Below are 13,910 nucleotides of genomic sequence, written 5' to 3'. Positions count from 1 at the left end.
GCAAAGATTTATCCTTTCATTAATACCATTCCTCCATAAAGAAAAATACAGCACGAATGCACACACTGCCTTGGGCTACTGACTCAGATGGTTACTTTCTCTGGTATTTGGTTTCCTACATAGTTTTGGTTTCCTACTACCTCTTGAGTGTGTTTGGTTTAAGAGAAGGGCTTTGAAGGGGAAAAGTGGGTTGGAGTAGGTAGGAGGTGGCGTCTTCACAGAATTTCTCTGCAGGTTCTGTAGCTCTCCAAGCAGATTCAAACAGCAGCTCCCTCCTTGAGTGGACAGCTTCTGCTTTACCATTTCCCAGCCCACACCCACTTCACTCAAAAAAAAACTCTCAAATATGACCTTTTTAAAAAACATGATAACAGGTGATTTCATAAAGTAACACACTTCATGCATTCCTTCTTTATATAACCATTATTTCCCAGTAAACAAGGAAGCAACATAGGCTAGGTGCAATGGCTTACCTCTGTAATTCCAGCACTTGAGAGAGGCAGAGGTGAGAGGATGGCTTGAGGCCTGCCTGGGAAACATAGGGAAACCCTGTCTCTACAAAAAAAATTTAAATATTTTCTGGGTGCAGTGGTGTATAGTTATAGTCCCAGCTACTCAGGAGGCCAGGTGGGAGGATTGCTTGAATCCAGGAGATCGAGGCTGCAGTGAGCCACGATCACACCACTGTACTCCAGCCTGGGTAATGGAGCCTTACGTCTCAGCCTAAGACTTCAGTGTGATTTCAAATGTTCATTCTTCGTGGGCTGTGCTGCTGTGGAGCCCTTCTTCCTTGCACCATACTGCTTCCTCATGCAGCTCCCTATGTTGTCACTGAACTGCCGTTAAGTCATACCTTGGACATGGCAGATTCCATGCTGAAGGGCTTGGGACTCATTGGAGGAAAACAGGCTTCCTTCCTTCCCATCACTGTGTTGAGACGGTAGCAGAATAGGGGCTTCAGAGACTTACCTGTCTTAGAAGAATTAGGAGAAAATGATGAAGTGAAGAGGATGGATTTGCAAAGGTCAGTAATGCCATCAGGACCCATCAGGATCTCCTGAGGCGGTGCTTTCATCAAATACAGTGTTGAGTCCACCCCAAACCTGTGAAATTGAACGGGACAGATGCAGGCATGGCCTGTTGTGAAGCTTCCCAGCTGACTTGGATCAGCACCCCTGGTTTAGGTACAAGGGCTTTGGTCCTGTGGGGGTGACCCTGACACACAGAGCTCAGTGGGGATTAAGTTTAAACACCCTCTCAATGGGCCAAAATCGATACTGTATCAATACAGCAAGTAGCTTCAGGGACCCTTAAGTAAACTCTTGGCCAGTGTAAGACTCAATTTTTTTTTTTTTTTTGGAGACAGAGTCTCTCTTCCTCACCCAGGCTAGAGTGCAGTGGCACAATCTCGGCTCACTGCAACCTCTGCCTCCCGGGTTCAAGTGATTCTCCCGCCTTGGCCTCCTGAGTAGCTGGGATTATAGACATCCGCCACTACGCGTAGCGAATTTTTTGTGTTTTAGTAGAGCGGGGTTTCACCATGTTGCCCAGGCTGGTCTCGAGGAGTTACCTGTGTAATCTTTTTCAGTGACATTAAAAGTGAACATTTTGTTAGTGACGATCTGCAGGTTAAGGCTCTTAAATCTATCTGGTTGCTTCGTCTGGGTCTCACACAGGAGTTCACCTTGCTTTCCCCAAGGTTTGGTGTGGCTTGAATTTATTTTCCTTTTGGCTCTGAGTGCACTGGCCTTGCAATAAGCTTTCCTTTTCCAAGACCTGAAATGAAGCCCCAGAGGTGTCTTCCTGGGCCCCGGATGCAGCGCCTGGCGCCGCAGCAGCTGACCACGTTTACCTCAGTGTGTGTTCATTTGTTTTTCCCACAGTTTGCCGTAGAAAAGCTGAGGGAACTAGAATGCTGGAAACAAGAGCTCCAGGACGAGGCCCACACCCTTATAGATTTTTTCTGTGAAGACAAGAAAACCATGAAGCTGGATGAATGCTTTCAGATATTTAGAGACTTCTGTACCAAATTCAACAAGGCAGTTAAGGTATGGCTGGCAGCATCTGTGTCTCGGGGTTGCTTGGATTTTTATTTTCCTTCTTCTGGACCTGGTCCTCTGCTCACCGCAGAAAGGCAGTTCGGCATCTCCACAGTTTCAGGAACGTCTGGCCCAGGTGGCGTTGCCAGGCTCCCGGCTGGGGGTGCTGGAAGTGGCTCTGCCATCCCAGCCCTGAGGGCTCGCGTAGATCGGCAGGCATTTGACTGCCTCTGCTGCTTTGACCCTCACTCAGGCTGCCTGACACTCACAGGAATGCCTTGAGAACGTTTTGTTAGTGAAGTTCCTCCCTGGTGGCAGTCACACCGTTTAAAAGTCTTGAAGATCCTGAATGTCTTTCTCACCCTCTCCCAGAAGAGAATGTCCTCTTTCAGGGAGCCTTCTGTGGTGGTGGGATGATGGAACAGCCTCCCCTTTTGCCTCTTCCAAGCTGACCGCCATCACTGTGGGGTCGGCACCAGGGCAGCCACGTTGCCCTCCCCAGAGCGGTCTTCAAGATTCCTGGATAACCACAAAGCCTGTTGCCGTGCTGAGCACAACAGCTACATTTCTTGCCCTTCAGCCTCCAATTCCAGTTATCTCTGGGTTTAATGTGGAAGCCAGAAAACTCTCTGGGTTGCTTGGCTTTACACATAAACCTTTAATCTGTCAATTAAAAGCAAACTGGCCACTCACATCCCTTTATTTCGGGTGGTGATGAGGAAGCAAAGGCTCGTGAGTCATCTCTCCCCCTCCAGCTGGAATGCAGCTTTGTCCATAGCTGAATTTCTTTGAGGGATTGGTCAGATTTCTCACAAGCCCAGAACTGCTTTGTGTTCTCAACCCCTCCTTTCTCTATCCAGCTAAGAGAAGGAGGCTCAGCCTGTGGCCACGTTTGCGCTCCTCTGGCCAAGAAGTGAGCTCAGCTGTGGGAGGCAGTGATGGGTGTCAAGGCCAAGTTGGCTCTTAATGAGGTTCTCACTCACTCCCAGGAATTCCACAGGCCTGTGAGGCCACCTGTGTGATGCTCTCACCCGGCTGTCCTGAGAGCCAGGCACCAGCCCCAGCCCCACCCCCACCGCAGGCAACCTTGAAAGAAGGCCCGAGAGACTTGGGGACGAGGGAGGAGGCTGAGGCCAGAGCTGCAGGAGGAGCCAGGAGTCCCCAGCTAGAGCCTCACAGAAACTTGGAAGGGAAAGTCCATCATTGGAGGAATTTGATTGTCAAGTAAAACTGCTAACGATAACACATTTGGGCTGTGGGATCCACATATTTACATGACACAAATCTATTTAAAGTGCACAGCCAGGTGGTAGAGTGTACTTTGGTATGTGTGCTTGTTCTGGTGCAGTTTCGATGGGAAGGGCTGGGTACTCAAGCAGGGTGAAGGGTTGAAGGATTTGTAAAGCACACCTGCTCCTCTTCCTCTTCTTTGATTGTGGGAACAGGCAAGGGCGTGAGGGGCAGAGCTGTGTGCTGCAGGCTGCAGCTGGCAGAGCTGCCATACTGTGTGTGGTGTTGCTTACCAGGAGCTGTCAGGGAACAGAGCTGAACAACGCCTCTTAATGTCGTGGCTGTACATGAATACATCCAAATCATTGTCAAATAGAATGTGCTACACATGAATCTGTCGCACAGATCCACGCTCCACAGAAGTACAATTTGAGGCTCACTCTTTACACAGCCACAGCATTTTTCTGTCTTTTATTGCCTGTGTAGCACTTTCCTGGAAGTCCTCTGTCTTGTACTGCTCAGAGTCAGCTTTCTGCGAGTTGAGGTCACTTGCATATGTGGAATGGCAGCCTCCACTGAGCGTATAGTGCCTTGGCTGGAAGGCTTGAAGTTGGGCCCAAGAATCAGATAAAAACTGTAGATGGATTGTTGGGGCCAGTCCTACTGCGTTCCCCCGCTCTGGTCAGATCCCCAGTAGCTTTGGAGAGCCTCACCCTTCCGCTGCACATCCACACATACACACACACACACACACACACACACACACACACACACACACACACAGTCTCTTTATCAGCGTGGGGCATGACCCAGAGCTCCCCTCCATGCCTGTATCTTTCTTTGTCTATTAGGGTAGGTGGCTCTGGAACTGCACATTGGCCCCACTTGTCTCATGCATCTTACAGCTTTCCTCCTTCCCTCAGGACAACCAGGACCGGGAGGCGCAGGAGCTGAGGCAGCTGCAGCGGCTAAAGGAGCAGGAGCAGAAGCAGCGCTCCTGGGAAGCTGGGGAGCTGGGCGCATTTGGCCGGAGCAGCAGTGAGAACGACGTCGAGCTGCTGGCTAAGAAGGGTGTGGAGGGCCTGCCCGCTTTCCTGCACCCCAGTCCCGTCAGCCCCTCCAGCCCCTCCAGCCCCTCCTACCGGCCCCCTAACACCCGCCGCTCCCGCCTCTCCCTGGGTCTCTCTGCTGACCGGGAGCTTCTGACCTTCTTGGAGAGCTCTACCAGCATTCCTGAGGAGCCCAACAAGTTCCACAGCCTGCCCCGGAGCAGCCCCCGGCAGGCCTGGCCCACAATAGCCTGCCTGCAGCCTGCAGAGGCAAGGCATGGGGACTCCAGCTTTGCACACAAACCTCAGGCCTCGAGGGGCCAGGAGGAGGCCCCCAACCCCCTCTCAACACAGGGACACCAGCTTCCAGCTGCCCGGCCTGAGGACCCTGCCTCTGCCTTCCCCAGAGCTCGGCACCACGGCGTCAGCATCCTCCGAAAGAGGAACAGTGAGCCGGTGAGCCTGGGCTCAGCACGGTCCCCTCCTCTCTCGCCATTGGCTCTGGGGATTAAGGAACATGAGCTGGTGACAGGGCTGGCCCAGTTCAACCTCCAGGGTTCTCAAGGCATGGAGGGGATGTCCCAGCTGACCCTGAGTGACTTCAGCCCGATGAAGGTGGAGTCTGTGGAGGATGGGGGCCCACATTCTCCCAGTGCCGGCAGTAGCAGCCTGACACCCATGGATGGAAATGCCCTGGGGAGTCTCACCCCAGCCCTGGAGGACGGCAAGGCTGCCCCTGTTGAGCCTGGAAGTGTGGCTTTGGGATCTGTGGGTAGCAGCGACCCTGAGAACAAAGATCCCGGGCCTCTGCTCTACATCTCGGATACCACCGACTGCTCACTGACCCTGGACTGCTCAGAGGGAACTGACTCCAGACCCAGAGGTGGGGACCCGGAGGAAGGCGGGGAAGGGGATGGCTCCATGTCCTCTGGGGTTGGAGAAATGGGGGACAGCCAAGTTTCCTTCAACCCTGCATCCAGCCCCCCTGGGGAGGCTCCTGCCCCCGTCTCTGTGGGTAGTGAGCCCAGCTGCAAGGGTGGCCTGCCCAGGGACAGACCCACCAAAAGGAAGGATGTTATAGCACCAAAGAGAGGCTCCCTCAAAGAGGCATCTCCTGGGGTCTCCAAGCCTGGGAGTGCCCGGCGGAGCCAGGGGCCAGCGCCCAAGCCCGTGCGGACCCTGACGGCCTCGGAGAGTGAGAGCATGCGCAAGGTCATGCCCATCAGCAGGTCCAGCAGAGGTGCCGGCTGGAGGCGACCAGAGCTCCCATCCCGGGGACCCTCCCAGAATCCCCCCAGCAGCACAGATACCGTGTGGTCACGCCGGAACTCCGTGCGCAGGGCCTCAGACATGTCACCCAGGAGGCCCTCCAGCAGTGCGGAGGAGCAGAGGCTGCCACGGGGCAGCAGCAGCTCCAGCAGCACCCGTCCGGGGAGGGACACCTCCCTTCAGCCTAGGGGCTCTCTCAAGAAGCCCAGCGCCAAACCACTCAGGAACCTCCCCAGACAGAAGACCGAGGAAAATAAAACCTGCCGCACCCACTCCCAGGGCCCTGAAAGTCCCAAAGAGGAGCCCAAGACCCCTCCGGTGCCCAGCATCCCCCATGAACTACCCCATGTCCCAAGCTTTGCCCGGAACACGGTAGCCTCATCGTCTCGAAGTTTGAGAACGGATCTCCCTCCCGTGGCCAAAGTCCCCAGCGTCACTAGGACAGTGTCACAGCGGCAGCTGAGGGTTAAAGGGGACCCCGAGGATGCCACTCCCAAGGACAGCAGTACTTTGAGGAGAGCCAGCAGTGCCCGGGTCCCCAAGAAGGGTCCAGAGTCTACTGAGAGTCCCAGTGCCAACACAGAGGCCCCTCTGAAGGCCAGAGGGGCTGGGGAAAGGGCTTCCCTCCGTCAGAAGGACTCCAGTCGGACCACACTGGGGAGGATCCTTAATCCATTATGGAAGTGATGGGTGTCTGTCCTCTCCCACCTCCTGGGATTCAGACGGTGCAGACTGACTTCTGGGATGAGGATGGGGAAAGAGGCAGCATGTCTTTCTTACAGTTAAAGCAGCCACTGGTGCCACTGCTAGTGATGCTATCGGGATGGTTAGTCCAGGAGGCCTGTGGATTGCAGCCTGCTGTGCTGAGCCCGCTGCAGTCTGGTGTCCAGATGGACAGGCGTTCCTGACTGTGACGGCCACACCTCCCCTGTGCACCCTACCCTCCCCCAAAGCCCGGATCTCGAGAAAGACTTAATAGGAGTGTAAGGTGACATTCTTATGAAACAAGTCAACAAAGATTTTTTTCTGGCCAGTTTTTACTTTTTAATATAAAAATTAGCTATTTGCAGTGGCTCACGTGAGTAATCTCAACACTTTGGGAGGCCAAGAGGGTTGGATGGCTTGAGCCTAGGAGTTCGAGACCAGCCTAGGAAACCTGGTGAAACCCCATCTTCTATCAGAAATACATTAATTAGCATGTTGGTGGCCCCAGCCACTCCGAAGGCTGAGATGGGAAGATCGCTTGAGCCCGGGAACCTACCACTGTACTCCAGCCTGGGTGACAGAGTGAGACCTTGTCTCAAAAGAAAACAAAATGAAAATGAAATGTTTTAGTTTGGGTTCCTTTTGCAGAGTGAAATGCCTTCCAGGAATTTTTTTTCTTTTTGAGACAGGGTCTTACTCTGTCTCCCAGGCTGAAGTGCATTGGCATAATCATAGCTCACTGCAGCCTTGACCTCCCAGGCTCAAATGACTCTCCCACCTCAGCCTCCCTAGGAGCTGGGACTACAGGCATGCACCACCATGCCTGGCTAATTGTTTTTTTTGAATTTATCTTTTGTAGAGATGGGCTCTCACTATGTTGCTCAGGCTGATCTCGAACCCCAGAGCTCAAGTGAACCTCCCGATTCAGCCTCCCAAAGTGCTGGGATTATAGGTGTGATCCACCACACCTGGCCAGTATCTCCTCAATAATGAAGATATGTGTATCTTCCTGTGTTCCCTGGCCTCAGAGTTCCACCTGCCCACACATTGTCCATTGCAGGCAACTGGACTTCCCCACAAGTCTTGGGTATCCTGTACTGGGTTCTGTCTCCCTGAAGACTGTCTGGCTTGCCCGTTTCTCCGTGCATGACTCTGGGTATGGGTCTTTATAGGAACAGGAGGGAAAGTTGGACTCGGAAAGAAATCAGATGTGCCCACGTATTCAGGGTGTGCGTTGTGAGCAGTGGGATGCGAACCTCGAGGGCCTCATGGCTGCAGGGCAGGCTTCCCTGCAGAAGGGTGGTAGCCCCTGGTAGAATGCTGGATTTCTCTGGAATCTTGAAGTGCCGTATTTTAGTGGAAAGGCATCAGGGCTGTTTGACAGTGTGTGTCTTTCCAGTCCCGCGTTCCTCCCTCTGTGTGTCTGTTATAAAACTGAGTGAAGGCTGCTATGACCTGTGTTCACTCTGGTTACAGGGAGGTGCAAACCATTCTGTCTCCCAGCCTTGCTTCTCTCTTCGTGTGCTCACAGCACTTCCTTCTTCTCCAACATGGCCCAGAGAGAGTTTCTGTCTCTCCTTGTCTCTGTCTCTTAATAATAGTTTTTAACATTGACATCTCTTTGTTGGTACAGTGGTTTTTAAATCCTGAGAAGAACCAAATCAATTTTGAAGCAGACCAAAAGTATGGAATTGCTTTCAGAAGAAAGTATATCATCAGGAAAAATTTGGGGGTGGGGGTGGGAATCAAGCTTTATTAAAAAGAAAGTTAAAAACGTACTTTTTCTACCCAATGCCCATTTCATGACTTCTCTGAGACTAGTTGGGAAATGGGAAAATTCTTGGAACTTTTTTTTAAAGAAACTTTTTTTTTAAATTCTGGGTCACTTATTAGTGAAACCCCATTTTAGATCTGACGTTGATAGGTACATGGATCTAGGCAAATAAAATGCGTTTGTGGGGAATCCCATGCTGTAATGCGTGGTTGACGTTAGAGCCTCCCTTCTGCAGAGTGTTGCCTTTCATCTAAATTAATTGGAAATGCTGAGCTTCCATAAGTCAGCTGAGTTTTAAAGGTAAATATGCCTGAAGTAGAAAAGCACCTGACCACAAAACCTCTTGTAGAAATGGCCCTGAGTAGGTATTTCCGGGGCTCCGCAAAGATGCTTATGGGAATCCTGAGCAGCTTTTCACCATCTCATGAAGCCTAAGAAGTTATATATTTAATCAGGTAGACAAAAAAGTTTAAAGCATAAGGTCCATGGTGGTGGGAAATGGATGAACATGATCCTAAGTTTGTGGATTTGTGGATAGCGGAGAGGTCGGGACCTCTGGGAGGGACCCTGGGTTCTGAGCTCCCAGGCCCTTTGTCTATCCTGGATGCTGGGTGACTTTAGCAAGTCACCACCTCTTCCCAAGCCTGTTTGCCAGTTCACAGATATGGGGCCATGGCCTCGATGATGGTCTCCACAGGTCCTTCCAACTCTATGCGTCCGAGTCAGATCAGTCACCAAGGACCCATCTCTGCCCCGGATCAGCTTCTCAGAACCCACCCGTGGCATCTCTCAAGCAATGGCCTCACTTCAAGGGCTGCTCAGAGGAAAGCACCTTCAGCATGAGTTGTTGCTGGAAGATCTAATAAGCTGCATTTCCTGGGAAGTGGTGCTTTTCTTAGCCCTGTGGACATTCTGTATGCATCTGTGTGAGCAGATGATCATTCTATTACCTTTTATCGGTAGTAAGCTTGGAAAATTAATTTAAGAATACATTGGAGAAATGTAAATAAGTTTCTATGTAAATTTGTTTAAGATAAACTGAATGTATTTAATGGTCCATTTATACGTTCTTTTATGCAACATGTAGTTTAATAAAGTTCCTGTTTATGAGAGTTGTGTTTCATCTCAGCTTCTTCCTTGGATGTGCCTGTGTGATCTTGCTGGGAGAATATTTGATTTCCAGCCCAGAGAGAAGCAGGGATCCAGGAGGCAGGGGAGGGTTAGGAGGCAGCTGACTTGTCCTCCAAAGGCTCAAGAGCCCAAATGAGGCTGCTGACTGTGTGTCTTCTTGCTAGCACAGAACCTGCTCATGACAGGGCTTAGGGAGTGGGCCTTGCCCCAGGCCCTGGGGATGAAATGCTGCCCGCCTCTGACACACAGGTTGTGAGTGGAGTGCATGGCTCACGTTACTCCATGCTGAGCTGGGTTTTATGTCATCTCTGTGGGCCCAGCAAGTCTAGATGGTGTCCTGGGTGTCCTCCTGCATTTTGGTTCAGGACGCCATTAGGAAATCACAGCTCACCTCATGGCTGACTCAGGAATGCGCAGAGGGGAGATGGCTTTATATGACCAGCATCGTGCGTATTTGGAAAGGAGCTGGGATTGTGCCTCAGATGCACCTCATACCTCAGACGATGTCGTGGTTCAGTCCTAGCTACTCTCCTGCTTTAACTCAAGTGAGTGAGAGGGACATCCCTGGGTCAGACATCAGTAGATGAGAGTAGATGATGTTCTTGTTGGATGTTGCTGCTTGCTCCCTGGACATTTAGAAGCCGGTCTTGTCTGTGTTATAAGCGGTTTGGGACACCAGACTCTCAACCTTCAATCCTGCTGTTCAAGGGATTACTGACATGCATACCCCCACCCCCCAAGAAAGCTTTTTATTTTTCTAATGGGTCTCAAGTAATTTTCTGTTTCTTCTTCCCTTTTATGGCTTTCTTAAAGAAACTGTGATCCCATTCTTCTAAAGAAATTCATTAAATTAAAGGGGCCACCGTTTCCTAATTGTTCATTCAAGACTCTGCATATTTATGTGTTAGGGTGAGGGACCCCAGAAGACTTTGGTAGAACTATTAATTCACCTTCTGGGGTGTGTACATTCATGAACTTCTGCCTCTAAGGGTGCAGTATCCTTACCTCCTCCCATATGGCAATGATGACATTTTGCAATTTTGCAGAATTTTCCATTAAAACTTAATTCTTCATTATATTTTTGCTGCATGCTCCAACCCTGTCAGAAAAGAAGAATAGAGTTTTTTTTTTTTTTTTTTTTTTTTTTTTTTGGTGTAAGTCCCCAAACACATATAAGCATCAAATGTATAAACCAAATTTGAATGAGACACTGCATCTGACCGCTTATTAAGTGTTGTGTAAAATAATTTGGGCAATGAGCATACACGAACTGGGGCACCGGGGTCTCTGTGAAATCACTCTGCTCAGCCTCTGTGGGGTAAGAATGCATAGCTCAGTCTGTGGCAGGATTGAAAACATAACCCAGAGCACTTGCTCCCTGGGGCTTTTCATCCACAAATATCTCCTGGTTTGGACATCCACAGCACACTAGATCACCTCAGTGAAGACAAGAGTTGAAGAAAACGGCTTTTCTGTCTGCTGGGCCAGAGCTCTGCCATGGGGCTTTGGCTTCCTGACTGGTAGGTAGGACAATTGGACTGGCCCAAGCAGCATTCACAGATGTTTATTCACAGACCCTTTCCAAGTGCCCACCAGGAGCCAGGATATGGGAGGAGGTAAGGATATCCCAGACTGCAAGCTGTGGAGGGAGGCACTGGAACCTTTCAGTGAGGATGCCCGTTCCAAGTGCCCACTGATGGAGTCATGCCAGGCTCTTGGAGTCAGGTCCTGGGCTTTCCCCTGCCCGCCTCAGAAACACACTAACGGGCCGAGTCATGCAGGCGGTCCCCAGCTCACAAGCAGAAGATGTTCCCCAAGTCTGCTTGCAGTGAGATGTGAGGATTTCAGAATGCACTTTTCCAGAGCAGCCATGTCATACATTACTGGTATGCTTTCAGAATAGCATATTAGAAAGCTATTTAGTCCATCTGCTGTGATCTAAATGTTTGTCCCCCCTCAAATTTTTGTGTTGAAATCCTAAACCCAAGGAGGTAGGATTAGGAGAGGGGGTTTTTAGGGAGTGATTAGGTCCTGAGCCTGGAGTCCTCATGAATGGGATTAATGCCCTAATGAAGGCCCGAGGGCCGGACATGTGGCTCACACCTGTAATCCCAGCACTTTGGGAGGCCAAGGCGGGCGTATCATGATGTCAGGAGTTCTAGTCCAGTCTGATCAACGTGGAAAAACCCTGTCTTTACTAAAAATACAAAAATTAGCTGGGCACGGTGGTCATGCCTGTATTCCCAGCTACTCAGGAGGTTGAGGCAGGAAAATTGCTTGAACCGGGAGGCAGAGGTTGCAATGAGCCGAGATCGTGCCATTGCACTCCAGCTTGGGTGACAGAGGGAGATTCTGTTTCAAAAAAAAAAAAACGCCTGAGGACGTGCCTGCATTCCTTCTACCATGTGAGGACACATTAAGAAGGTACCATCCATGAACGGGTTCTCACCAAACACTGGATTTCTCGGTGCTCCGATCTTAAGCTTGCCAGCCTCCAGAACTGCGAGAAATGCATTTCTGTTGTTTGTAAGACCTTAGGTCTGTAGTATTCTGTACAGCAGCCCGAGCAGCCTCAGACACCGTGTGTGGGTAGACTGCGGCACCAGAATTGCTACAGAAGAGAAGCTCACTCACAGCAGCATTCCTGAGGGAAAAGGCCAGGAGTGCCAGGAACATTTCTCTTCTACCTCATGTCATCAAGTCGAGGCCAAGGCACTGTGGCTTCAGGGCACTGGTGACCGGAGGAGTGATGTCCACTCTCCACTGCTAGAGAAGAAAAGACCTCTCTGCTCTAGAGGTCGGGCTGAATGCAGAGGCAGACACAGGAGTTTCCATCTCCCAGGCCACCTCCAGGAAACACGGGTCATTTCTCCATCTGTAATTGTCTTTTGGCTGTTCTTCCTAATAGAGAGCACACCGGGCCAACGGAAGGGTGCATGCCCTCTGCTTTCATTTTCTGGGTGGGAGACTGGATTCAGCCCTAGTCTGCTAGACAACTAATGGGAAGACAGCAGAGGCTGTGGGGAGGCCACCTGTGTGGCCAGGGCCGTGGGCCCATGAGCCAAGGCCAGCTGGTACCTGGGCAAGTGAGCCTCCTTGGTGAGAGCCAGGATGTTCACTGCATGGGTGAGCTCCCTCGGTGCTCCTGACTTGACAGTGTTGCAGCATCCAGCGGCACGCACAGCGTGGAGTGGTCCTGTGCGCAGTGGAACTACTCAGGTGTGGTGATTCCTAGTCCCACCCCAGACTTACAAGCCAGGATCTTTCTGACGAGCTCCCAGATTTGCACTGGTTCATTTTCCAACATGCCGTTGAGACCCGCTGGGCTGGAGAGAGGCAAGAAAGCAGACTGGTAAGAATTCCGGGATTCCCATGCGGGCTCATGAGCTATTCCCCATGCTGGGCTCCTCTTGGAGCCTGTGTCTGGGCCTTGTAGGTGTGTTTCACTCTGAGCAAGCGAGACAGGTATTTACTCGGAGCTCAGCACCTGATTAAGAGAACTGCCTCAAAGGAGCCTGAGGAGCTGATCTAACTTAGATCTTAAAACATAAGGACTTCCAGTTGTATGCATGGCCACTCTGAGTCTGGAGCTTTCAGTCACACAGTGTTAGAGCTTCCATAACAGCAGCTTCTGGGGGCAACATTGGAAGCGACACTTGACTAGCATCTTAACCATAGCTGCCCTTTAGATAGATTGTAATTTAATGTGTGTGAAGCGTTTTACTAATAAGTGCTCAGCAATGCCACACCCCTGTCTGAGTACCCACAGGAAGAATTTGTCAGCAAAGCTATTCTTTGAAACCCTGTTCTCCGGACCTCTTGGATCTTGGAGCTTTCCACAGCCTTCAGGAGGATCACTTCAACTCAGGCCTTGGGAGCCTCGTCTAGCGGCTGCGGTTCCTTCCCTCTTGCTCTATGCTGGGGCCAGGCGGGCGGGCATCTGCACTGACCTCACTGGTCAGGAAGAGGGTGGGGTGCAGCTCTCCAGGGTGCTGACTCAGAATGCAGGCAGAAGAAGGGATGCAGGAAGGCAGCCTCCCTCCCCATTTTGGGATATGGAAACTCTCCCTGGAAGGAGGACTGAGGCTGGTTCTTTCCAAAGCAGCCAGCATAGACGAAATGATCGTTTCCCCACTTCTGTGCTGTGAATGCTGCTCATCAGTCTGAGAAGGTTGTTAGAAGAATCTAGACAGTCTTGCTACTTTCAGGGACTATTTTTAGCCAGTCTAGCCAAGTGCTAAAGAAGGGTTTGAGCTATATTTAAATGAAAACAATGGTTCAGCCAGCCTCAGTGGACATGCCTGTAATCCTAGCTACTTGGAACCCAGGAGTTTGCAACCAGCCTGGGAAACCTAGTGAGACCCCATTTAAAAGAAAAAAGAAAATGATGATTCAGCTTTGGAAGCTGCCTCAGCAGAAAGAACAGTGCCTCCATTCAGATATGGCTGAGTGAAGCCATCAGCTTACTATTGGCTGTATTTCCTTCTTTCTCAAGGCAGAAGAGGTTCCCACCAGCTGATTCATCCCCAGGGAGGAGAGGGAAGAGGTGGGCTGCCTTTGGGCAGGCTTCTTCACCACTGCTGAGACACAGAGGCAGCAGAACAGCCTCCCCACCCCCATAAGGCCTCCTACTCCCAGGTTCAAGATTGATTCCAATACAATAGAACGAGGAGTCACTGGATAAGCAGTGGGGTAAAGTGCCTAATTGTTCTC

General features: G+C 51.0%; 1 protein-coding gene across 1 annotated transcript in view; it reads left to right on the top strand.

Annotated features, from left to right (window-relative positions):
* The window catches only part of FHDC1 (FH2 domain containing 1), a 45,838-nt gene extending 36,660 nt beyond the window's left edge, over positions 1-9,178 (top strand). The window contains exons 11-12 of the mRNA XM_003927969.4: positions 1,884-2,048; positions 4,193-9,178. Of these exons, the coding sequence (XP_003928018.2) occupies positions 1,884-2,048; positions 4,193-6,274 (2,247 nt within the window). The 3' untranslated portion in view covers positions 6,275-9,178. The remainder of the gene's footprint in view (positions 1-1,883; positions 2,049-4,192) is intronic.
* The last annotated feature ends 4,732 nt before the right edge of the window (positions 9,179-13,910 follow it).

Source organism: Saimiri boliviensis, chromosome 3, assembly GCF_048565385.1.
Source record: "Saimiri boliviensis isolate mSaiBol1 chromosome 3, mSaiBol1.pri, whole genome shotgun sequence".
Classification (NCBI taxonomy): domain Eukaryota; kingdom Metazoa; phylum Chordata; class Mammalia; order Primates; family Cebidae; genus Saimiri; species Saimiri boliviensis.
Note: the sequence above shows the minus strand (reverse complement) of the source record. Positions and strands in the feature narration are given on the sequence as shown.